The sequence below is a fragment of the Miniopterus schreibersii genome (genome assembly GCF_964146895.1).
Source record: "Miniopterus schreibersii genome assembly, chromosome: 4".
Taxonomy (NCBI): Eukaryota; Metazoa; Chordata; class Mammalia; order Chiroptera; family Miniopteridae; genus Miniopterus; species Miniopterus schreibersii.
Window position 1 is genome coordinate 7,939,919 of NC_138105.1, and position 25,362 is coordinate 7,965,280.

At 47.1% G+C, this 25,362-nt stretch overlaps 1 protein-coding gene across 1 annotated transcript in view; it reads right to left on the reverse strand.

The window, feature by feature from the left end:
* Nucleotides 1-5,343: 5,343 nt before the first annotated feature.
* The window catches only part of SEC24D (SEC24 homolog D, COPII coat complex component), a 66,704-nt gene continuing 46,685 nt past the window's right edge, over nt 5,344-25,362 (reverse strand). Inside the window, exons 12-23 of the mRNA XM_081137529.1 lie at nt 23,008-23,199; nt 22,370-22,463; nt 18,327-18,443; nt 17,456-17,626; nt 16,439-16,535; nt 16,165-16,310; nt 15,093-15,231; nt 13,824-13,942; nt 11,228-11,407; nt 10,916-11,107; nt 9,441-9,530; nt 5,344-6,331 (exon numbers count right to left, since the gene is read on the reverse strand). Of these exons, the coding sequence (XP_080993655.1) occupies nt 6,191-6,331; nt 9,441-9,530; nt 10,916-11,107; nt 11,228-11,407; nt 13,824-13,942; nt 15,093-15,231; nt 16,165-16,310; nt 16,439-16,535; nt 17,456-17,626; nt 18,327-18,443; nt 22,370-22,463; nt 23,008-23,199 (1,678 nt within the window). The 3' untranslated portion in view covers nt 5,344-6,190. The remainder of the gene's footprint in view (nt 6,332-9,440; nt 9,531-10,915; nt 11,108-11,227; nt 11,408-13,823; nt 13,943-15,092; nt 15,232-16,164; nt 16,311-16,438; nt 16,536-17,455; nt 17,627-18,326; nt 18,444-22,369; nt 22,464-23,007; nt 23,200-25,362) is intronic.

Here is a 25,362-nt window from a genome sequence, read left to right on the forward strand (position 1 = left end):
TCTTATTTTGTGTATGATTTTTCTAATGAAACCTGAAACTCAGAAGTGTTTTCTGTAATTGGAATTGCGGTTGTGTCCTGATGGAGGGCTGACCTGGGGTGACCCTCTCCTGGTCTGGGATGCACTTCACTGGCTCGCACTGTCCCTGAAAGCAGCTGATTCCCACTGAAGGCTGTTTGAGGAAAAGGGCTGAGTCATAGAAATAGGGCTGAGACCTTCAAAGCCAAAGGAGTGTGAGGGGCTCCACCTGCCGGTCCTTGCAGGGCAGGTAGCATTTGATGCCTCTTGAAGATCTGATGTTGGTTAGCGGTTTCACTGAAATGACGGTGTATTTTCAACTCCAGTAGTTACAAATTACCTAGAGACAGAGCTGTCAGAGTGGACCAGGGGACAAAGGAGGAGAGCTGTCCACTCGCCCAGTGTGGGTCCTTAGAGACACCACCTGGGAAGGCCCCGACCTACACAGCACTCGCCTGACGTCTGTGCCCTGGGTGCAGCCAAGGGAAGGCTGCTGTGCTGTACTCACCTGGCCTGTCACCTGGGAGGCGTGTGTCAGTGTCATCTTATGGAAGGTTAGGAATGACCTCTGTGTAGGTTGAAAGTTAAAGGGAGCCACGCCCACCATATTTAGAGCAAGAGCAGGTGGTTGGAGAGAGTGCAAGGCCTAGAGTTACCACAGGACAGCGTCACATGGCATATTTTACAACAGGAAGATCGCCTCACGTGCTTCCCTTCCTGCCAGTCCAGGTGGCAGCACCATTTCCACGCTAGAATCTTCACTGAGGACAGGTTTCCAGTAGACACCAGCCCATTGCTCAATGCTTCTGACTTTTCATCAGCTTTACATTGACCTGTCTCACATTTTCAAAGTTATCTCAGAATCACCAAAAGCAGTTTTAGCTGCTTCACTTACTGATTCCTTATGGGGATATCAGCAGGTAATTATGAAATAACCCTCCATTTTTTCCTAGTTCTCAAAGTTCTAAGACGCACATCCCTAACATACATAATTACAGGTCTGGATATTCGAGGCCAGATGTTTGTTTTCAGTGGCAGCATCGCTCCCTGTGCCCTCCTCCTGCAGATGGTGGGCTCAGGATGCCCCAACCACTGCCCTTGACTTCCCCTCCCTGGAGCACAGAAAGGGGAGGAGCCGGTAGTGTCGGCTGGAACACGTCATTGGGGGGTATCAGACCCAAACTGCTGAACCATCAGCCCCTGGAGACTGCAGTCGGGGTGCAGGGAGGTCCCCACAGATGGCACCGAGGGAGAGAGGACAGGGTCACGTGGAGTCTGGTGTAGCAGCCAGTCACACCCACAGGTAGAAGGACCAGCACTGGCAACGGCGATCTGCTCAGATTCTTTGGTGAGTAGAAGAGCCTCCTGCGAGTCCTGAGCTCCTACACATGGAACCTGAAACCACCTGCCTCCCTTGTGCAGCGAGGGAGGTGTCGCCACAGCTGGTGGTAAGTAAGCGGAGTTGTGGAAGGAGCCGGGTGACCGCTGACTGGCCCTCGTCTCGTGGAGCAGGAGCGATTCCCCTCATGATGTTGAAATACTTCTACCATCATAGCTGCTAATTACTATCTGATTAGCTACAGAGGCTTACTTTAAAACCCATAATGTTCTCATCCTGAGTGTAATATTTGGTCTTTGAAGTATACGGTTCCAGATCTTACTGATTTAATACAGTTGCTATTGACTCAACAAAATGATGGCCCCGTTGGGGCTCATTCTAATTAATACTCAGAAAGTTTCTCAATTTTGTAAGCTGTTAAAGCAAACCTTCGTTTATGAGCAAGGCCTTTCTTAAAGCAGTCCTGTAATGTTGGGTCCGTGTGGGACTTAGCAGTTACCTGCCTTGATGTTTGGTGACCGGAACTAAGCTTTAGCTTGGGTATCAAGTATATGTCATCAGCTTTGAAGCTATAAATCTAGGACTTCCCAGAAAGACCGTTTATCCAGACAACGGAGCCCTCTGAAGTCTCCATTTCTGGAAAAGCCTGCTCGCAAAGCCTCCGTCGTCTACACAGATGTAAACACTGCCAGCTGCGAGCACGGAGAAAACACTACCTCCTGTAAACCCTTCCCAGCGCTGGACAGAAGGTTCAGGTGATCAGCTGGAGTATGTGTCAGAGTTCCTGCCTCTAACTACATGTGCCAACAACATGGAGTCACATTAGGTTTTTCTAAAAACACTAAGTAATTGAGACTCGAGGTGCAGTGTAGCAGCCACACAGGAACCGAGCATATAGTACAAGTCAGTGGAGCAAGCATTCGTGTGCAGGTTGAAGACTGGAGCACTTACTGTCACCCCCTTGCTCTCCCCGTTTATCTTGTCTGCGCTGTTTTCCCACTTTGATGGGTTTTCTCAGCTCAGAGCACCTTAATCAGCGGCCAGACCCACCTCAGGGCCATGGAGACCAGACCTGAGACAGGTGCTGACAGGGGGGCTCACACCCTGGGTCAGGTGGGCATCGCTGCTCAGCTCCAGCTACTGGCACCACAGGGAGAGGGTAAATCTGAGGTATTCATGTGAACTCCCTACATTTGCATCATGGAACTAAATTTCTTAAAATTAATTTTGCTAGCTAAATGCTGTAGGCACATTTTAAGTTCTGCCCTATAAACACTACATAACCAGTTTTACTAAAAGTGTTACTCCACTGGGACGGGACCATCACCTCTGAACGCGTGTTATGTTGCCGGATGCTTTGGCCACGAGATTGCAGAGCGGACTGATCCTCACAGGGTGTGACTGAGCCACTCACCTGTGCGCCGGAGAGGAGGTGGAGGGTTGGCCTGTGGCAGAAAGAACCACCAGATTACTCTGTCCCTTTATGTAGTTTCTATTTTGTCTTTAAAGCAGGGGATGGGAAGTCAAGGGTAGTTTTGTTCAGAGGTGTCCAGTTTAGTGGCTTATGCTGGGTACACTACCAAGGTCACTGCTTATGGAATCTGCTGTCCTTTTACAGGCTTGTGCTTTTAATGGCAGCTTCAGGATAGGCCCGCACACTTCAATACTGAGTGAAGGAGAGATGGCTGACGTAAGGATCTTGCCCATAATTCAGATGAGCTGCACAGGTGGATGGAGGAAACGGCTGTCCAAAGAGCTAGGCCCATGTGCCTGGGACACAGGAGGCCCAGATTAGAGCTTTCTCCCCCTGGACGGGTAGGTCGCTCGGTTGGTTAGAGCGTCCTCCCGATGCACCAAGGTTGCAGGTTTGATCCCTGGTCAGGGCACATGCAAGAATCAACCAAAGACTGCGTAAGTGGAAAAGCAAATCAACGTTTCTCTAAGTTCAGTTTTTAAAAAAGATTAGAGCTTACTTTTCTACTGCTCTTATTTTTAAAGCATGTAAGCACGGTTAAGAATATTGTATTTATAAAAATAAGTTCCAAAGCAAAATTTAAGAAAATAAGCTCAAATGTCAGCTTGTCAGCCAACTGACTCCCTGAATCTTAAATCCCATCTCCTAGGGGTGGTGCTGACAGGAAGTAGATGGGGGTGGCCTCAGAAGCTGTCGTGGACACTCCAGTTCTGGTTGCTTCCGCTTGTCCTGATCAAGGGGAAGGCAACCAGTGCAGTTGATAACTGCGCTTCCTCACTGAGCCCCAAACCTGTGACCCTGCTCCTGCCCTCTGCCCGGTACCCACGTTATAAAGGCAGAGGTGGACTTCCCCAGCTTCTAAATGTCACAGTCAGTGCACAAACAGCCTCTGCGCCTGTGCTTGCTGACACCTGGAAGTAATTCCCGAGGTGCCTGTGGCCTCTTTACTCCCTCTGCTGGGGCTTTCTTGCTTCACAGGAAGACTGTTTTTCTAAGATGGATTATTTTTTCTCTCAAGAGAACATTATGGTTGAGGCTCAGGATACAAAGTAATTCCCGCAGACCTGGCACTTCTCAGTGGACTTACAGAACCAGTTTCCCCTGGTCTGACTTTAAAGGCACCTCTTTCCCCAGGATATAAATTTTTAAATACTTTCTGTCAAATGCAACCTATCCCCGGAATGACAGTGACTTAACTGTCTGCATCACCTTGCTGGTAAGAGCTGAAGTACAAAGTTAGACTGGCTCCTCCCGTGAGGAGTAGGGCCCGAGGGACAGCACATTGCCAGACTCGGGGGTCAGGCAGCATGAGGGGTCCAGGAGTCCTGATACTCATGGCCCCAGGGAGGTGAGCTCCCTGGGAACTGGCTGAGAGTGCACCCAGGAAAGTGTTGGTCCCCACACCTGAGCACAGCAAGGCAGCAGAGTGGCCCTGGGCTTCAGGGGACCATGGGGCTGAGACCGGTCCCCATGTGGGCCAATGAGGAAAGTTCCCACCGTCCTGTGGGACAGGGTCAGATACCATGACGGCGATGTGTAAAACGGGACTTTTTTTTTGCACACTAGTGTTTCCTGTTGCAAAGTCACAATCTATGTGTTAAATCTCATTCCCCCAATTCATAAATGTAAAGCCTTTTTTCCACATAGGCATTAAACCCCATAGAGCGTCCCAAAGCTGATTTCTTCAAACACAGACAATGTTTTTCACGAAAGTTTTTCGTGGACCCAAAGGATACCGCAATTTGAAAAACTCCTACAATTAAAAAAGACTGGCTTAATAAACTAAGATCTTATTCTGTAAGAAGTATTAAAATTGAAAATTCTTATACAAAAGAGTTTTATATTTATAACTAGCTGGTAACAATTTTTAAAAATATTGTCAAAGGAAAACACCCCTTAGACAGTCTTGCACAGCTCACCCTCTGCAGCTGCGGTGTGATAGGAGTTAACTGGACACTCGCCACTTTCCTCCCAGGTTCCCCTTGTTCTGATGTGACACAAGCCTGGGCCTTTGTGTACTAAGCTTGGAGGACAAGGGCTCTGGGATCCATGCTCATGAGGACTCGCTTTGGGAGCTGGAAGACCTGCCTGGACAGGTGTGGGCCTTGAACTACCTGGAAGCCGCCATCCAGTAGAGGCAGAACTCCTCTGTGGCCTCAGCAGATACAGAACTGCACAAAAAGGAGGAATTTCAGGAAATGGTCTGCTAAGTAGATTTTCTAACACAGGGACAGCTGAATGGCTGCTCAGCCATCTCAAGCAGGGTCCAGGAGGGAGTGCGCCTTAGAGAGACACTGGACCATTGCCAGCCTCTCTCATGTCTTGTATCCATATCAGTCAGCATCTCATCCTGTGTTTGCAGCAACCCGAGTCCACACGTCAGCTCTCCCCAGAGCACTGCCTTTTAGGGAAGATTCTGACTAGCCTTTCTGGAGGTTCAGACACTTCAGTGTGTACTGCCTCCTCCTGGGCACACATTCAGCTTCAGGTTCTCTTTCTATGTTCACACACATAATTTGAATTTTTATCTTTATTGTTTTATTAATACATGAGAAATATGTTTCCATCTGACCGAACATTAGAAAAATGCACATACCCCTTAACGATTCCCTGTGTCACTTGGGTGGGCGTCCAGAGCGAAGGTGGTGCCTTTCTGGGCCCTCGACCTCGGAACACCTAAGCCTGAGTCTACCAGCTGAGCAAGAACATGTGAAGGGGTTTACTGGTGCTGGCTGAGACCCATTATATGCAGGCAGAAACCTTCAGAATTGTACAGAGAACCACTAAGAGTATTGATAAAGACAGCTGTATAGACAAATTGTACCATATACAACCTATAATTATGAAAAAATGTAGAACACAAATTGTTCTACCAAATAGATTCCAAGGTCATTAAAAGTCTGCTATGCAAACCTCAAGTTGAAAAATGTTCAGTGGGGTTACATGATTTTAAAAAATATAATGAAAAAAATTACGTTTTTCTCCCTCACTACAAATGGGAGATGAACTGAGAAAAGTTTTTACCCGAGTCTATACATTTTGAAAAATAATTTATATGCCTAGCATGGAGAGAACGTCAGGGTGTTTGCAGTTCTGTAAACTGTGCATCCGTGAAACGGGACTGTCCGCTTGAACAGTCGCACGAGTGGGATGAGAAGCAGATGGTCCCCTGTAAGGTGCAGTGGCCCCTCCACTGGCGTCACACCTGAGCACCAAAGCTGGCGATCTAAAGGCCGGCCTGGAAAGCTTTTCTGAAAATGAGCAAGAAATCAAAAGCAGCCTGCTATCTATCACCTGGAAAATTAGGCACCACGAAGAGAGGGTCTCCTTAGCAACCAGCACGTGCCGCAGAGAAGGCATCAGTTCAGCAGCTGGCAGACGCCCTTGTGCACGCAGCACAGGAAGTCCACGTAGGACGGCCCTCCGTCCAGCCCCTTGTCCTCCACCAGGAGCTGCCGGAAAGCCATCTCCGGCTGTTCTCGCTGCTTCACAATCACGAGCTAGGAGATAACATAAGGAAGCTGGTTATAAACACTTCCTGTGTAGGGCTCCATTTTGTATGCTTCCACGTCACCAAAGTCACTGTGTCCACTGTGGGAAGCATTAGAGGACATGGGAAGTGCCATCATCCAGAGTGGAGGGGCGCCCACCCCCAAACATCAGCAGAGAGCTAAGGGAAAGGCCTCCCATGGAGCTGACTAGCAGGGGACCATACACCATGCGCCACACACAGTCCTGGCTGCATGTAAACTAGCACACACTTCTGAAAGTCAGTGGGAGCTGAGGGGCAAATGACGTAACCGTCACTTCAGGCTTTTGTGGAAAACGGGATCCAGGAGGTTCAAGCACAGGTAGCAACAGAGAACAACACCTTAGTGAGGTGAGGGGAACTGGCTGGGGACAAGATGACCGGGGTCTGAGCCGTGTGGGCACAGAGCAGGGGACCACAGGGATGCGGGGAGAAGGCCTGTCCCTACTCGAGGTTCTCTAGGCTGTGCTGTCCAACACCACAGCCAGCGGCCACATGGCTGTTGACCACTAGAACGCAGCTGCTCCCGGCGGGACCGCAGTGCGGTACTGTGAATACACAGTGGATTTCTAATATTCACTGTGGGGAAAAAGCTAAAACTCACTAACTGCTTACACTGATCACATGTGGAACGGATAACAGTTTGGATATATTATTAAAACGAACTTCTTGCATTTTAAATGTGACATTACAAGACAGTGCCACTACAGGGGGACAGATGCAGGGGAGAAGCCCAGGAGACGGGTGTTCTGTTGTGAAGGGCCCTCCTACCTGCCTGTCCTCACTCCTGTCTCAGGAACCAGTAGGTGATCAGAATGGTCAGGTTTGGTATCTGTGGAGCCCACCCACTTCCTGCATAGTCATGGGGGACCACCCAGGGGCCTGCAGTCCTGCCTCACCAGCCAAAGCGGGAAGGGAGGTTCCATTTGGCCAGGAGGGCCCAGCCCCCACTGCTGCTCTCTAGGCTCTTCAGTTGTCTAACAGGAAGACTCCGTCAACACACAGTTGCTTTTTTTATGTTACTTGGCCTGTAAAAATAATAATCTAACAACAGCTCTGGCCGGTGTGGCTCGGTGGTTGGAGCATCAACTGGCCTGTGGACTGAAGGGTCATGGGTTTCAATTCCGGTCAAGGGCACGTACCTGGGTTGCTGGTTTGATCCCCTGCCCTGGTCGGGGCACGTTCAGGAGGCAACCAATCAATGTGTCTCTCACATCGATGCTTCTCTCTTTCTCCCCCTCCCTCCCTTCCACTCTCTCTTAAATAAATCAATGGAGGATTTGATTAACCAAAATAAGTTGGTGAGGATTAACCAAAATAAGTAAATAAATAATCTAACAACAGCTGCTGCTGCTGACAACGCAGCTCAGCGAGTTCCATGTGGGCGGGGACATGGGTGATGCCGGGGCTCCCAGGGTCAGTGCTAGGCACTGGGAAGTGACACCACAGCAGCTGTGAGGAGACGTGCGTCCTGCCGAGCCTGCAGCCAAGGCTGTTGTCTTACTTGGGTTGTGTCCACCTCCTCCCACATGCCACTAGGAATCGGCTGTTTGTCCACGACAGCAGCGGCCATGTGAGTCTGGCCCCCGTGCTACAAGCCAGGCTGAGACTGGGCAGAATGAGACACTGCACGGAAGGATTTGAGGCTCTAGGTTCTTTAGGATGTCACTTCCTCTGGGAAGTCTGGGGGAAGTTCATGTTGCTCACATGTGGGCTATTTATTCTCTACGCTGCCATGACCTCACTGTGAGGGCTGACCAGGGGAGGGAGCTCCTTTGTGCCCACTTTCACATCTGTGACATGGAGAAGGGGGAGCTGGATGGCTGGGGCTGAACCAGGTGTCTCCTAGATTCCTTTCAGCTCTAACAAACATCTGTAGATCTTAGATTTTCAAATTCTGTATATAGACAGTACCTGGAAAGGCCTAAGGAATCTTACAAACAGATACACTTGCCAGTGGCACATAGAGAATCTGCTTCTCTAAAAAGGTAAGTTAAAATGATTTCACCACGCAACTGCTTCTATTCTGTTCACATATCATTTAACCCCGATGTTTTCATAACCAAAGCTGACACAGCCTTCATGAGAGTTATCGCAGCAGGTGGGAGGCAGCAGAGGAGAGAAGAGGGTTACTTTTCCGGGAAGGAGGTTCCTGAGCAGATGGAATGTCCCACACATGTGCACTAGGGACACCAGCGCTTTCCATGTGTCACGAGACCCCCAGATTCATCTATGTCCCCAGGGTGGTCAGTGTCATGTGGAGTGTGTTTAGTGTGGGACTTCCTGCCATCGCTAGGTCTTATCCTAAAACTGAACTCAAGCAGGTGCTGTGTGGAGTGAAAACTGTTCTAGAAAGTTCTGTATTCACCTAACATCCTAGAAATTGTAAAGCTCTTCGTTAGTTCAGTTTGCTGGTTGGCCTGAAGCTGAGGTCTGCATGCAGGAGGGTCTCTCACAGGGAGGAGGGTGAAGCTGAGGTCTGCATGCAGGGGCACCTCTCACAAGGAATAGTGCTGGTTTAGAATGACACCACATTCATGTTTGGGGAAACTGGCCCTGCAATGTCCTGGTCCCTGGAGGCATCACCTGTGCACTCCAACTCCAGGAGACTCTGACACTGAGCTAGAGAAGGAAGCCAAGTGAGTAAATGGGACTCAAAAACAAGGCTCAATTCTCCTGAGTTAGAGACATTTTTAGTTCTTTTACTCAAACTCAAAAATGGCTTAAAAGGGGCTTTGAAGGGCCAGGATAACAAAGCTTTGCAGAGATCATAAATCTGAAGTTGTAAAAATAAGATTTTACAGATGTTCTGAGTGGAACTTCTATAACTTGGTATTCTAAGCACTGAAGGGAAGTCTGGCAAAGGTCTCCGTGATGACTGAGGTAGGACTTCCTCTAATCACCACAGATGTCCTGGGGCAGTGGCCATCTACTCTGTACGTTTGGGTCTGGTGAGTAGGTAGATATGCCTAGAGGTTAGTGTGAGTTTTCTATCCTATAAAAACATAGAACATACATTTATGAAGTCTGTAATGAAATTCAAAAAATGAAGAGAGTTAAACATGAAATCTCCTTCTTACCTTCATTGAGTACGGCCTCTTATGCTGGAGGATGCCCATGATCGTCCTGAGTGTTTGAGAGTAAGGGGTTCCCACCTCCGGCAGCACTGTCTACAATTAGGAAAATCAACGTCTTAGTATAACTTACATTTAGGTAGAAGCAGCAATGAGATTATTAGAATGTTACAGTTAACATCCTCCTAAACCATATATTTCACTAATGACTTAGTTCATTTCCCTAAACATAAAAATGTGAGCCACTGCACTAAAATGCTTTGTTCCTGTTGACACACGTGTCCTCCAGCGAGCTCTGGCCCTGAGACTCCCTGGATTACACAACGGGCTGTTGTGCAGAGGACGTCCTTGGGCCACTGGGCAGGTGCTCCTTCCCTGCATGAGGTGCGTGTTTCCAGGCTGTGCTGTGAGCAGAAAGATGCAAAGTAACCAGCTGCAGGACCCTGAGGCACTATGAGGTTTGGAAAACACCATCCAAGTACCACCGTTCCACATTAGAACCAAATGTTGATTTCTCAAGGGGAATGCAGCCTCTCAAATTTCCCTGAAATCTGCTTACAGGTCCGCAGAAGACACCTGTCCAGCTGCACAAGGCCTTGGGGATGTGGGGATCTGGCCTTAGTGCCTACACCCAATAAGACAGGGTGAAATGCTAATGCCTACTTCTTAGCCAGAAGCTACCAGGAGTAACAGTCCTCTGTGAGCTGCAGCTGAAAGGGGGAATTCCAACATTTTACCAGAGTCATAGTTTCAGCAAACGACCATGGCCACCATTTTTCATAGTTGTAAAGAAAAGCCGAGCAGAGAAGACAGCAGCACCACAGCCACGGTGCCCACCCAGCAATGGATAAATAAAGCTCACGGTAAATGTTGACTCAAACGAGTTACCATCGCTGGTTTTTCCTACTATATTTTAAGTCACTTGAATTCATTCCACGTCAAACCACAGAATCTCTCTGGTAACAAGTGCAGCAGAGGCGTGAGTGATGTTTTTGTGGGAGTACTATTTTGCAGTTCATCAATCTGACGTGGTCTGCAGCTGAGTGTGAGAGATTTCCGTCTTCTGTGAACCGTGCAGTGCAGCTCCAGGGATAAGCCCCAGACTAAGAATGACTTCAGTTCCCACCTCGGCCACTCCCTACCTGAGAGCACTTGTCCCCAGACCTCAGCTGATTCGGCTATAAACGGTGATGACAATACCCATCTCACTGACTTGTTACGTGAAGTAAATGAAATGATGTATTTGAAGTATTTAGAGCACAGTGAAGGTTACATAGCGTTAAAGTCACACATTTGGGTTGTCTAATACTTTCTACAACTTTATACCAGCTAATTGTTATTAGGCAAAACATGAAATTTTCTTGCTCTCATACAGAACTATATGCCTTGCTTTTCCCTCTCTGTAATACATGGTTGCACATGAACAAAAACATTTAAGAATTTGTTTGTATATTACCATAGAAACAATGAAAAATACCTACCATATCGGTGTTGACATGTGCCAGAGACGGCACGCTGAATATTCCCTGGATGAGTTCTGGTGGGCTGCTGACTCCCAACCACAGGAACATGTTCAGACCATTAGAGAGGAGGAAGATTCCTTCTTCTGAAAGACGGGACTCAGAGCAGCGAATGGCGGCAGGCACTGCTGTGCTCTTGACATCTACCGTGTGCTGGGCAGAGGCGGCAAGAGTTAGAAACCCATCCTCTCCTCCTCCCCCCTTCTCCCTTCTCCCTTCCTCCCTCTCCCGCTCCCCCTTCTCTCCCACTACACATCGAACAGGTGTGCTCACTATGGGCAGGAGCTGCGGGTAGAAGAAGAGCTGCGAGTCAGCCACACCCATGGTCATGACCAGCTGTCTCTGGTACGCCCGCTCGTCCGTCGGGATCTCGGGTCTGCTGAGCAGCACACAGTTTTTCAACAAAGAGTTCATGTACACTGGAAGGACTTTCATGGAATCCGGCAAAATGAGCTGAAAAAGAAAGACACTTTTTTCAGATGTTTAACCTTCTCACAACTCACTTTTGTAAAAATAGCTAAGAATCAAGACTGATCAGGGCGCCACTTCCTTCATGTAGCAGTGGTCAGTGGGTAAGGAAATATCCAAAAGAGAAAGAGCATATAGATCATTTGCCAATAGCAGTGTCTTAGCTTTCCATCTTAGTGATGAAAAAGAACAGACACTTATCACAATCCTCGCGGGGAAGAAACTCTCACTCGGGGCCCTGTCTTGTTCCTCCACGTGAACCCTTTGCGTCCGGCCTCCTCAGGCCCCTGATAAGGAAGGTGTGGGATGAACCTCCCCCCTGCTTCTGAACAGCTCTCCTGGCAGGTGGTTTCTCTCTCAACTTCTAATCTCTCAGAGAACTAAAGACAGTCATATGCTCCTTTCTTCATGAGTAGCACACACTCTTCCTGCAATTTTTTCTCTCACATAAACTATTTCTCTCTGGCCTCTCGTGCTGGCCTACTTTCTCACCCAAGGGAGATTCTGATCCAAAGATGGAGGTGCAAGATTATGGTCACATTCCAGAGCCACGTGGCCTCGTGCTGTTTCTGGGTGGTTACCAGCTGGGTATCTGGCGTGTTATAGATTAAGCATGTTCTTATATTCCATGTACAAGTGTGTACACCCAGTTTTTGAATATCATCTTGCAATTTCACAGGTTGCTTCTCATGAATCGGGTCATCTTGAGACAGTTTAGAAATCTGTTATCCTCAGTGACACAAAGGGGTGAGCTTGGCCCAGGTGAAACTATGAGGACTGAAAGTCTGATTATAGGAGACGGGATGATAAGGGGTCAGAGGGAAGAAAACTAAAGATGTAAATAAGAAAAACTGAAGAGAAATGGAGCTAGAGTAACAGAAAACAAGGAAACAGTCTCAGTCAGTGAGGCAGGAAATAAATGTGCAAGGGGGCACTGTGCACCTTCCTCCCCTCCCGACCTCTCCATCGCTGACACAGCTAGAGCTCAGGACACAGGCGGGCACAGGTAGGACCTTGGGACTCATCAGCGGCTTGAAGGCACTAGAGGCCACAGGGCACATAAGGCCCCAGGGACTGAGTATAGATGGACAAGAGAAGCTTCCAGAGCCTGACACTCTTCCCAGGACGTCATTCTCGGGGAGAAGATGTGAGTGAGGTTGGAGTGGAAGCTCCTATGAGTCCAGTTTGATTGAATTTGAAGGATTTGTCTCTTCTTTGGGTTTGAAATGACAGAAGTGGTAATGAATCTAAAAACAACCCTATTACTTTGCACATAAGTCATCTGACTTGCCTTCTGAAGTCACTGTACACCCAAGTGATACATTTAAATTCAGAGCAGTGAGCTATTAGATTTAATAAAAAGAATCTGCCTTGCTTATGGAAGCTTAAGAAATCTTTTCAATATTGTCTATAATTACATCTTAACCGAGCATGGACAACACGACCCCAGAGTGGGTGCCCCCTTCAATTTCTCAGCCCACGCCTCTCTGGCCTCAACCTCGTCAGCAAACCAGTTCTAAAGCAGTTCTCTCCCGGGGCCCAGTATCACACAGTCCAAGCATGCCACTCCTTAATGACTGTGTTTGGAGCAAGGAATCTGGGCTCTATAGTTAAACAGTGGAATTCAGGTACTGTTTCTCTCACGTTTGGGTGGGGTTTCAGATACGCTCTCAGTACCCTCTTTGGACAATGAATGAACCAGAAAGTTTCCCGATCTGTTGCTCACTGTCTTCTTTTAATCCAAATTCTATGCTCAGAAACACAACATGGCTCTGAAGAACAGCATCAGGTTTGACTGACATGGGGAGGAATGTGAACAAGAGGAGCGATGTGGAAGTGAAAGGGGCCTGAGGTCCTGCTTTACGGGAGAGTTGAAATGAGGGTTATTTAAGGGAGTGTCTGAAATTTCAAAGTACTGGATGATGGCCAGAAACAGTGCTTTCAAAACTCTTCATACCTATTGATTTTTAAAACATAAAGAACTCCAATATCTATACACTACATTCATGTTTATAAAATATAAAGAACTCATTACTGCCATTAGCTAAAGTCACCTTTGTTAATACATCTGGAAAGTATTTAAGCACACATACTTCACAACCAAGTACCCATCTCCACAGGCAAAACAGACTCTTGCGTGTATCATGACAGTGCTCACGTGCACAGTGCTCACACAGAACACCTCTGCTCATACACAGTGCAGCCCTGTCAGCCCAATTTGCACACACACTTCCTGGCTCACTACGTTTTTAACGCTGACTATAAAATGCAGTAGTCCCCAGATGCCATCCTCAGTGTTGCTTGTACCTAAGTGCCTGGACCACAAGCCTTCAGCCTCCAGCCCAGCACAGGAGTGCAGGGAGGCTGGGACGAGGCATCTCTCAGCACAGGAGGTGCTCACCTGGCTGGCTGCGGATGGGCTTGCACAGTTCTTCCGGTAGCAGGCCAGCATGTGAGAGGTCTGGTTCACTAGAATCTCCCGGATGAGCTTCAAGGGTTGATGCAGAACTGCTTTAAAAGCTATTTGCACAAAACAAAGAAAGGATGAGTTTTAGCTCAGAAATTGATCCCTTCACACATAATAAAAAAGAACAAATTGCTATTATCTCTGACCACTAAGCAAGGAATAACAGCCTATAAAAATGTTAGTCATTGGCTAACGCTCCTCATGATGAAACATGATGACCTAGCCAGCTTGAGCAACAGCCAAAGCCTACCTGTAACAAAAGGCAGGGAACTGGTCCTAATATTTTCTTGGAATATGAGAAATGGAACTCCACACCAGAGAGAAGGACCAGCTTACCCTCTTCTGACGTTCCAAATTCCTACAGGCTAGATTGCTGTTTCCTCTAAGCCCCAGTATAGAATCTCCATTAGGATTGGGGGGAGAGAGGGGGAAGCCAAAGAGAACTCCACCTCCGGCCACTGCCATTTCACAATTACCACAGTTTGGATAAACGAGTTCAGTCTACGTTAGGGACCACCTTCTTCCACTGTCTCCAAGTGCCAGAGGGCACACCCACATACCACAGGAGGCTAACTATCACTGTCCAAAGTTTAGCTCACACCCCTGGAAGGAAACTTTAAATAAAACTGCACAGTGGGGCCTGACTCAGTCACCTCTTTATTAATCTAGTTAGACATGCTGACTAGTCTCCTTCACCCGTGGCATTTATAAATTCTGAATTTACCCACCAAAAGACTGCACCACCACAGTGCTTGCCTGCTGCTCACTGGATTAACCACAGGCTGACTGAATCACAGTCGGCCCTCCATATCCACGGGTTCCACATGTGCAGACTCAACCACCCATGGACAGAAAATATTGAAAATATGTTATGTAGTTGCTGACGTGAACTACATAGGCCCACAATGGTTGTATCTGTACTGAGCATGCACAGATTTTTGTCATTGTTTTCTAAACAATACAGTATAGCAACTATTTTCACAGCATTTACACTGAATTGGGGTTATAAGTAATTTAGAGATGACTTAAAGTCCAGGGGAGGATGTGAGTAGGTTATTATGCAAATGCTCTGCCATTTATATGAGAGACTTGAGCAGCAGCAGATTTTTATATCCTTGGGGGTCCTGGAACCACACCCCCGCAGATACAGAGGGACGACTGTCCTAGGCAAGGTGCACTGCTCCACGGGTCAGCAAAGCTCACCTGACTTGGCGAAGAAGTTGATGAGAGCGTCTGTCTCGCAGCTCTTGTAGAGGTCGGCTAGCTGAGAGCTGCAGCTCAGGGCCAGGTTGTGAATGCGCAGTCTCCTCTGCCCCCCAATGGTGGTGTAGAGCACAGCACACTGCAGGGGCAGCAACCAACACGTGCTGCCTGGTGAGCACGACCCCTCACCCCCTCCAGTGGTCCTGACCTCACAGTTACAGGGCAGTGTGTGTGGCTGGAAGACCTCTGCACCCTCTCACAGACTTTTGTCTGTTATTGTTATCGCTAAAGGAAAGGCACGGTGACTCATGCACACGCTGGGCTTCCATGCTGCGTTTTACTGGGTGAGGCTTACACTTGAATCGGGCTATTCACACGCAGCTTCCTGCCTGCATCCCCACTACGTTACCTGCGATTTGGGCCAGAAGTAATGCCTTCCTGTCCTACGACCTACACACACTCCCGGCTCTTAGAAACAAACACTACGATGCTGCACTCAGGTGTGTGTCACGGTCTATCTACACATGTCCAGAGGCAAGCAGGTCACCAGTTACCCAAACGCCTGTGGTTTAAAGTAAATATTAGGTACACTTCTCCCTCACCAATGCCAGCCTCTCTCCGTTCCTTAAGGGTGATACTCGAGTAGGTCTAGAAACTATGTCCATGACATATAATTTTGCAAGATATGATTTTTCTTGTCTCCACATTATTGACTACAAAGTCCAATCCTATTTAGAACATAACATGCTTAACATGGTGTCTGATGTGAGGCAGGAGCACAGTGCTGAGCCTGACATCTAACCCTGGACACCAGTCTGCTGAGGCCATGGCACTGACCACAGGCCGGGGCTCTCATGCAATGACGTGACTGCTGCTTCACACAAGCAATAGGCACGAATTAGAGTACAGAGGATGCATGATGGGGAGCTCTAACCTAATGCCTTCTGCCTTTGGGAGAACAGAGCTGAATTCTTTATGGGGAGACCAACATGGTCGATGACATTTTGGTCTCCCTGCTGATCACTGTCAGTAACAGAGTAGAGAGCAGAGGTGGGCATAAAGGTCACGTCACCTGGATCAGGGCCCCGCTGTCTTCACCGAGCTTGTCATCGTGCTTGAACTCCACCGTCACCGCCTTGTCACAGTCGATGGCTGCCATCTCCACATCGGTGGTGTTGTTCATAATAATCCCACCAAAGAAGTCAGTGGCTCTGAAACCTAAGGGCAAGGGCAAAGGAAATGCTGCTTCTCCCTACTTTACCATTATTTTCTTCATTGGCCTGTCATGAATTTGAAGAGGAAACAACTATACAACAGACACCTGAAAACAGCATAAATGAAAATACCTGTGCTGGTTCGGACCCTCATTATAGCATCAAATCCTATTTTCTTTTCAATATCATTTCTGAGGTCATTCAAAAATTGTTGGCTATCCAAGTGCATCTGAAAAGATAAAATGCGGTCAATGTCCACCAGATGGCAGTAAAACCCTTAAAACAATAACTCACTTTTAAAATCTTAATGAAAATCTACTTTATCCAGAAATCTTAGAAAGCGTTCTTAAAGCTTGTTCAATTTAATTTCATTTGCAATCTCTAGTCTTATCAAATCCCTTAACTAGTTTACAATATCAATATGGCTAGACGATTCAAGGTAATCATCAATGATACAAAAAAAATAGATGGTGACTAACATCTGTCATTACCTTGGGGGAACACTCGTGCCCACTCCATGTTTCCATGTGCAGGTACATGAATCAGAGGCACCTAAGCCATTCTGGCCAGGTGAGGGCAGATGACTTATCTGATTAGTAAGTCTGGGAGAAGGAACAGGTGGGCATAGACAGCTGAGCCTCTTCTGCACCCTCTTTCTGGGGAGGCGGCTGGCACATTTCCTGCCCTTCAATATGGTATGTTTTCAAGGTACCAGTGTCCCCAGGAGAAGCTTGTAGCTATGCCTACCCTGTGCCTGGTATATTCATCTGTCACACTGAGGAGACCCGGGTCTGTTACAGTGCTCCTCTCTTGACTCTCTCTCAGTTCTGACTTGGAAGGGACGGGTATCATGAACTGATCCCCCCCAAATTGTAACAATTTAAAATAAATATATTCACTTTAAAAACAATACCTTAAATATACTGAACATAGGAGTTTTATATACAACATATTTTCCCATCGTGGGTATTCAGCTGAGGCTGCACAAGCTCCATGTACTGCAGACACTCAGGACATGGGAGAGCAACAGCTTCCATGGCTCTGAGTTCCCATCTGTCAGCTGCTCACAGGGGGTGCAGCTCTCACCTGGGACCGAGCATACAGACTAAAACACCACAGAAACCCAGGTGAACATATGGCTTGCTTTACCTGGAAGTTGTTGTATTTGTAAAGAGTTCCTCCTGTGAGCTGGGGCACGAGGCCCAAGGAGGCCACGTCCACGTACTGGCTGGGAAAGAGGAAGAGTGTCACACAGCAGCCGTGGGATACGCAGTCCCTGGCCAGCGAGTCGTAAACATTGGTTTGGGGCTGGAAAAGGATCTGAGGAAAGATGCATGAAAGGAAAATGAAAATCACAAAATGTTTTTGGTTTAAATTTTTAATTCCTATTGAATTCTTACTGAATTTTTTTAAATAGAAAAAAATTATTTTTGAGTGCAGCAAACAGGGCTGAAGAATGAATTACAACCATCAGTGCAGCCCTTCGGGCTGGGCCCCGTCATCTGAAACACGGTCTGCCCATAATTCTATCTGATACTCTGATCCTCCAACAAGTCTCAAGAAGCTGATCCAGCTGACCTCCCTCTACACACTTGGGCAAGGCCATGTGTCCGGTTCAGGCTGTCATCCTGCCCACGGACGTGTTCCCATGGCTGCACCATCCGCAGTGTGAGCAGAGCAGATTCTGAGAGGAGTGTTGTCACAGGGAGCAGCCCACACTCCCCTCTGCCTTTACCTCCTTTCTCATTCCCCCAGGTCCTCCATTCCTACAACTGCCGTAGCACCCAGTCTCACGCTAATGACTCATGGGAACGGTCGGAGACCTCACTTTAATGTAGCAGTATTTCGCACATCAGTTTCCTAGCAATAGACTTCTTACATTCCTTGCAATTCTAAACACTCCTGTTAGCCACAACGCCCTGGATTCACGCTGAGCTCCTCCCCTTTCCTGTGTGGAGTGCACCTGCCCTCCTCCACTCCCGAGCTGACACGCAGACACTGTGGAGGCAGCGCCACGTACCTTCTCTTTGTCTGTGTTGATCAGCTTCTTATCATCCCTGTTCCTGAGCTTCCCAGGGGCTTCCGCTGTGGGCAGGGAGGAGTGGAAGAGGAACAGCTTTCCGGGACAGTCTGCAGCCTGGAAACAGTCACAGGAAAGGTTGTGGGTAGGAAAGTTTTAAGAGAATCAGAAAATCAATTAAAACAGAAGTACTTTCTATAAGGCAAGTACTAAGAGCACCTCATCTAATCCTAACAGTGAGCTTTTTTCCCTTGGGCAGGTTCCAGTCTACCCTTCATAGAGATGGGAACACTGAGGCTTCGAGAGAATGAGTGATTTGCCTCAAGTCACACGAGTTGTACGTGAAAGAGCCAGTATTTTACTGTAGGTCTACATCCACAATGCTGTAATAACTAAGTTGTGTAGTGTTTAGCATACGGTGCAGTGTTTCAGGATCAGGGAATCCTGGAGCAAAATCAAGTGACAGGACTCCCAGGGCCGTGATGCAACAGACGCCAGTGAAACCTTCAGTGAACATGGGTTAAACCTGAAGTGGCCTTTCAAGGAAGGAAGCACAGAACACTCGGAAACCCGCCACCAGGCAAGATGACAGAGGGAGAAACTTGTGCTCGCATTATGTCTCTAGGCCCTGGAAGCAACAAAAGGATGACTTGGGCTCCGAGAAAGTGAATTCAGCTTTAAGAATATTTAAAATCTTATTTAAGGAGCTACAATCACCTAACAAGCAAAAGTGACTGACATGAAAGGATCCTATCTAGTGCATCCTCCGCTCTCGCCTTTCCCCAAACCACCTAGCATGTGGCTCTGGAGCACTGTCTGAATAATGGCAGCTGTTCTGGTTGCATTTGGGCTTTTCTCCTAAAAAGACTCTCTGATACAGGACAAAGCCCACGTTCCTTTGCGGGGTGGGGTAGGAAACAGTGAGATCCGCTGCCTCCGGCACTTGCTCTGTGGTTCCTTGTTTGAGTCTCAGCCTTGTGGAGAGGGTCCTGTTATCTGCACTCTGAGGACAGGAAAGCCGAGACACAGCCAGTTCTGCCCAGGTCCCACAGCCAGTGAAGGGCAGCTTCCCAGCCTCTGCAGGTCAGTCTGTCCAGTCTAATTCCCAATGCTTCCTTGCCCTGCCAGCCTCACACTGGGAGTTTCTTCCCTTCCTGGAATATGTCATGTGCCTTGCACACTTGAATATTGTTGCACATCTGCTCCCTCAGCCTGGAGCCCATGTCTCCCTTTTCCTGGCCTGGAGCTGGGTTGGGGGCACACTGATGTGCCTGGATCAGCCGGGAGATGTCCAGTAGCATGCTACTAATAATAAGGTACTTGGGTTTGAGAATAATTTCCTTAAAAAACAAACACAGAGAAGTCAAGGTTAGCCTGTCCCAATGTGTCGCAATGAGGGACATTCTGATATGCTTTGTGGAGTGGGTCTCCGCAGTGGGGTCCCAGGTGACACAAAGAGTTTGTGCCTGGTCTTGTGTTTGCTGTGGCCGGTGGTGAGTGGTGACTCCTTTACTGCTGGCAGCGTGGATGAGGAGGCAGGAGGATACATGCAGCACAGGCAGGGAACACGCATATACACTGCGCAGCAAAGACACGGCCACACTGTCCGGTGAGGCACATTTGTTCCAACACCCAAACCCAAGCACAATTCCTAGTGATACTGATAATGACATGTTAAAAAATTTAAAATTCTAGGACTATTTTTTTCACTGCTATCACTTCTATTATTACAAAAGCATCTTTTGTTTAACTCAAGTAGCAGTAAAGGTGTAAACTTTTAAAAATTCCATCTTCTCCCCGCTCCTTTTGCCTAGCCCACCTGATTCACCTCAGGACTTCACTGTGAAAAGTTCTGTCCCCTAGACATTCTCTACTCGTGGACGTACTATGATCTGATTCCACAGCAGTGAAGGGCACGGGTTAGAGTCTCAGCCACTTTGTGAGCTGAGTGACACCAGGCAAACTGTTTAACATCTCCAAGCCTCAGTTACATAGTATATGAAAGAGGAAAAACAGTCATGATATAAATACTCTTGAGAGAATTCAGTGCTGCAGTACAAGGTGTCCGTCATGATAAACACACGTAACTGCCTTGTTAACATCACTTATGGTGCAAAACTCTAAGGTAAAAGTCAGGGCCCATTAAAAAAATAAGGTTCAACCCTGGCTGGTGTGACTCAGTGGTTACAGCATCAGCCTGCACACTGAAGGGTCACGAGTTCGATTCCCAGTCAAGAGCAGGTACCACCCAGGTTCAACCCCGGCCAGGTGGGGGCACATTCGGGAAGTAACCAAGTGATGTCCCTCTCTCACATCAATGTTTCTCTCTGTCTCTCTCCCTCCCTCCCTTCTACTCTCTCTAAAATCAATGGAAAAATATCCTCGGATCAGGATTAACAAAAAAAATAAAAAAATAAGCTTCAATATTTTTTAAGCCCTATTTATCCTTTCCTTACATAACGGCTGTGAGTTTTATAGTTTCACTAATCACATACTTATACATATTTCGTCAGTAGCATAAAAGGGAAACCCCGTGGCGATGCATCTGTCCCATGCTCTGTATCTGACTGTGACACGTGGCTGCGCTTCAGCATTAGATGAATGACCCCGTCGTTCTTCCTGTGATGGAAGGCGGGCTGAGGAAGGCTGGCCTGGGGGGCATGTTCAACATTCAGCTCCTACGTCCCTCACTGGAAGACGTGGCGCCTCTATGTCGCACCACTTCACGTCTCTACCGCCTTCTCCAGACCACAGCTCCGGAGGAAGGAGGGGCCTGACTTCCCCAAAGGTGCTTCTCCAAGACCCCCAGGGCCTGGGGCCTTTCACGCAGGCTCCACGGACACTTGTGTACAGAATGTTATGATGCATCTTCTTGAAATCGAATACAGACATATATAAAAATAATTTAAATTCTCACCTAGTCATGTATCTGAAGCACAACCACTATGGCCATTTCCCTCCGGCTTTTTGCCAAATGCTGTTTATTTAGGCCTATGGTGGAAGTAAGAGCTAACTCAGAGCACGGTTCTTTGGCCGACTGAGAAGAGTGCCAGAAATTCACAGATTTGGGGTATCAGTGTTGGACGCTGTGGACGGAAGGAAGCACATGCTGCAGGATATGGTGTGGAAGCCTCTACTGGACAGCTTGGGACTCCTGGGCATGCGCTGGATAATGTTCCGGTGAGGCCCTCTCTATCTTGGTGACAACCAAGCACACGCTCTGTGTGAGCTCCTGCCTACTCTCTGCTTCAAGTTTATTACCTCAGATCATCTAGAGATTTCACTTGGCATCCGACAGAAAGCAGGCTGTAATGCAAACGGGTGTGCAGCTCTAACACGTCTCTACTTGGACTCACAGGAAGAAACACTGAGCTTCCATGTCCTCTCAGTTTCTATTCCCTGTCCCCAGAGGACAGCACGCTCATCCTGGCTGCTTGTGCAGAACATCTGCATCTGTGACTCCCTGGCGACAGTCCTGGGCTTTCTGAAGGAATTCTTTGCCCCCTTTTTTGGGAACAAGCAATAATGTCATGTCTTCTGTTGCAGTCACATCTCCTATGGCACTGTGAGGAGCTCAGAGGCAGGGCCATGGTCCTCACGTGGCCTTACAAACACAGGCTCTGAGTGTATCCTGCCAGGCAGGGGGCAAGGCACTGGGAGCCCTCCTGCCTGTCACTGACAGTCACAGGCTCCAAGGAAAGAGGGGGAAAGGGAGTTTTTTCTTCAGATCTGATAGTTCAGGTACTGTTGAAATATTTTTAAGTGGATCATATGAAGTTCATATAAAAGCCAAAGGGAGGAGCTAAACTGGAAATCCTGACAGATCAGTGGCTGGGATGCTCACAGGCCTGGAAGGTAAATACCAGGAGCCATCCGTGGCTCAGGTCACTTCCTCCTGAGGTCTGTGGGCGAGTCTGGAACAGCCTCTAGCAACCCATGTGTGCTAACAAGGGCAGAATATTCTTTCACAGCTGAAACCTCCTTTTCATGTGTGTCTTGTTTTTAAACTGCATTTACTAGCAATTAAAAGAGGCCCTTCTCACCTTCAGGGCTTCCATGCCGGCCTGAATGACAGGTGCAAAGACGGTCTCATTCTCATTAGAGTCGGCGAACATCTCCGGGATCTGGTCCAATAAACTGTAAGAAATGCATGAGCCAAGGTTCTAAATGATCAGCATATTTGTAATTAACTTTAAGAAACAAATCTCTCACATTTCAAGCCGTAACACATGCTATTTTACCCCAAACACCTAAAGGTGGAATCACATCCTAGCACAGTTTGGAACCAAATTTATGATTTGGTTGGAATATTCATAGAATCACACTCATCGTAGATATTTCTTCTACTCACTACATTTCTGATCTCTTAGACTGTATATTCTCGAATAATTCTTTCATTATTACAATTATCACTGGACACACTCATCCACATGCAGGAAATATCAGCCTTGTGTGAACTTACCAGCAAAAAGGAGGAATTGATATGGCTGAGTGTGAGTATTAAATTACTTCTGTCAGAGACTGGTCTACATTAAAAAGAGGCAGCACTAGCATAAATGACAGAGTTTCATAATCCCTGTGTTTAAACCCTCTGCTAATAGCAGAACTAAATAATGTGTGATTGAATCAAAGCAAAACTAGACACCTAGTTTGTATCTAAATTATGAAACGTGATATTTACTTGTGAATCACAGACTGGGACTCTTGATAGTTGACAAGAAACCCATCCAACAAAGGGACAAAGACCTCGCCCACGTCGGTCACCACCATCATCTGAGGCTGCGCCAAATTACTCTTGACATTAAAGAAATGGAGGACTTTGTTATAGGTGATGAACCCAACACGAACCGCAGAAGTCTCTTCTTGCTCTTCCCTAGGGGGAAACAAAAAGCGTGAGGTTCCTTCTTATTTACAAGAAAGAGCTTTCTCAGGAGCTCAGTAAGTAGAGCTCCATAAAACACATGGAAGATGTGTTTAAAGTTTTGGTCTAAATCACTGTTTACCAGATGTAAACAATACTGAGTCACAGTGGTTGGGAATGGGATAGTACAGAAATAAGTAAATTGATAAAGAAAAAGATTCTCAAAATTCAAAGTAAAAAAATAAAATAGATATTTTAAAAAATATTTCTCGTATTTCTTTAGTCTCATAATTCTTCTTATACTTATTCTCAATCCATAGCAAATATTTTTTTATACACAAGCTAGGCTTATTCCTTCTTTACAAACAAAGCCCTCTCGGAGCCACTGTCAGCTGAGATGGATGGAGCATTTGAAGCCAGAGAAGGGAGCACATGCCAGACGGGACAGCTCTTCCTGTCAGGAAGTGACCTGCTCCTCTATGTGACTCCTGCACATTCAGGAGAATCTCCATAGAAAGTGGGTGGATTTGAGAGCCATACACCATATACACAGTGTAAATATATAAAATAAATCACATGCACAAACTGACGATGTAATTCATACTAGGTAACAGGTGACCATTGTGATGGTCATGGGAAAACAAGAAAAGCTCCAATATTGTAGCAAAAAATAACATTTTTTGAGGAATTCCAAGACAAGCCTTAATCCTACTGAGAGTATAAAGGCATGAATGTTCCCATTCAAGTCCATGCTAAGTATACTTTGAATGGAGGGGTCTAGACTCCAGTTCCACATTTACTGAGGTATGTGTGTGCATGTGTGTGCATGTGCATGTGTCTGTCTGTCTCTCCTCGCTAAATAGCACACCTGGACATTCCTGAGGCTCCTACTGGCTTTCAGCGGTGGATATAACACAGAGCTCCATGGTTACATGAAAGCCTCAGGAGATAGAGATGTTTTGATCCTTAGGTGTCCGTAAAGCTGACTTTGCTTAGGGCACTTCATGAAAATGCACCTGGTTGGCTCAGTTTCTAAACCCTTCACATGACACAGAGTGAGGAGCACAAAAGAAAGGAAAAGGGAAGCACTCATGTGAAAATGTCTGAGGTCCAGCTTGCTGATCCCACAGCACTTCCCAGCTCCTCTGATGTTTGAGCGGGCGACTCGAAACTGTTTCATTTCTTCTCTCCTGCCTTTGCTAACTCAGGTATTGGTTCTTCACTGTGGCCTGGACACAATGGGTACGCAGTGAAATTGAGCCCCATAATCCCTTCCAAAAGTACGAGGTAAATGTTTATATTCTGGAGTCTTGCAAAATTTTCAGAAATGGGAATCCTTACCCTTTGTAACTGAGCATGCGCATGCACACCCCCAGTGCCCCATACTATACACCTCCATGCACTGAATCACTGCACTGCACTGTGTCCACGATTCCCCTCCTGCCCTATTGACTAGAACGTTAGTCTTCAAGACCAAGAACAGATCCTTCCTCCTCTGTGGCACCAATGAGAAGGCATTTCCTCTGTAAAATTCTCTGAATCATTCCCATGGGGCTCCTCTTAGTAGACAGCACCTTTCAGTTAACATTTCATGAATCCTGGACAAGAAACCAATACAGGGCAGGCCCAAAAGTGTGTGCTCTCTGCTCCCATGGGGTACAGAAAATGTGGGAGTTAGGGTTCTGTGGATGATGATCACCCTGATGGTGAAACACTGTATCTGACTGTACATACCTCCTCCCAGCTCCAGTGTAGTAACAATCAGCCTGGCTAGAGGTGTTACACCATGGGCTTGAGCAAACACAACCTTCAAGGCTTTATGCGAGGGCAGTTTAACCAGCATACCTCAGGTTAATGCCAGTTTCCCAGCAAACCTTTGATACATAAGGCAAAAAACGTCCAGCGGATCATGAAGGACAATTATTTTCTTTTAATGGTTAATTTAGAGTCAACTAAGGCAAAAATCAGAAAAGAAAAATAACCGACAAGAATCCAGATTGGTTTTCCCACTGGATTTGGACATTTGCAAGTGATGGGAAAGGAGCATCCTGGGATTCATGGACTCACTTAAAATTGAATTGTTTTTAAAAAACATCTCATCAGAACATCTCACATTATTGCAAAATATTAGTACATATTTCCATGGGAAAAATTTTTCTAAATTTGAGAAACAGG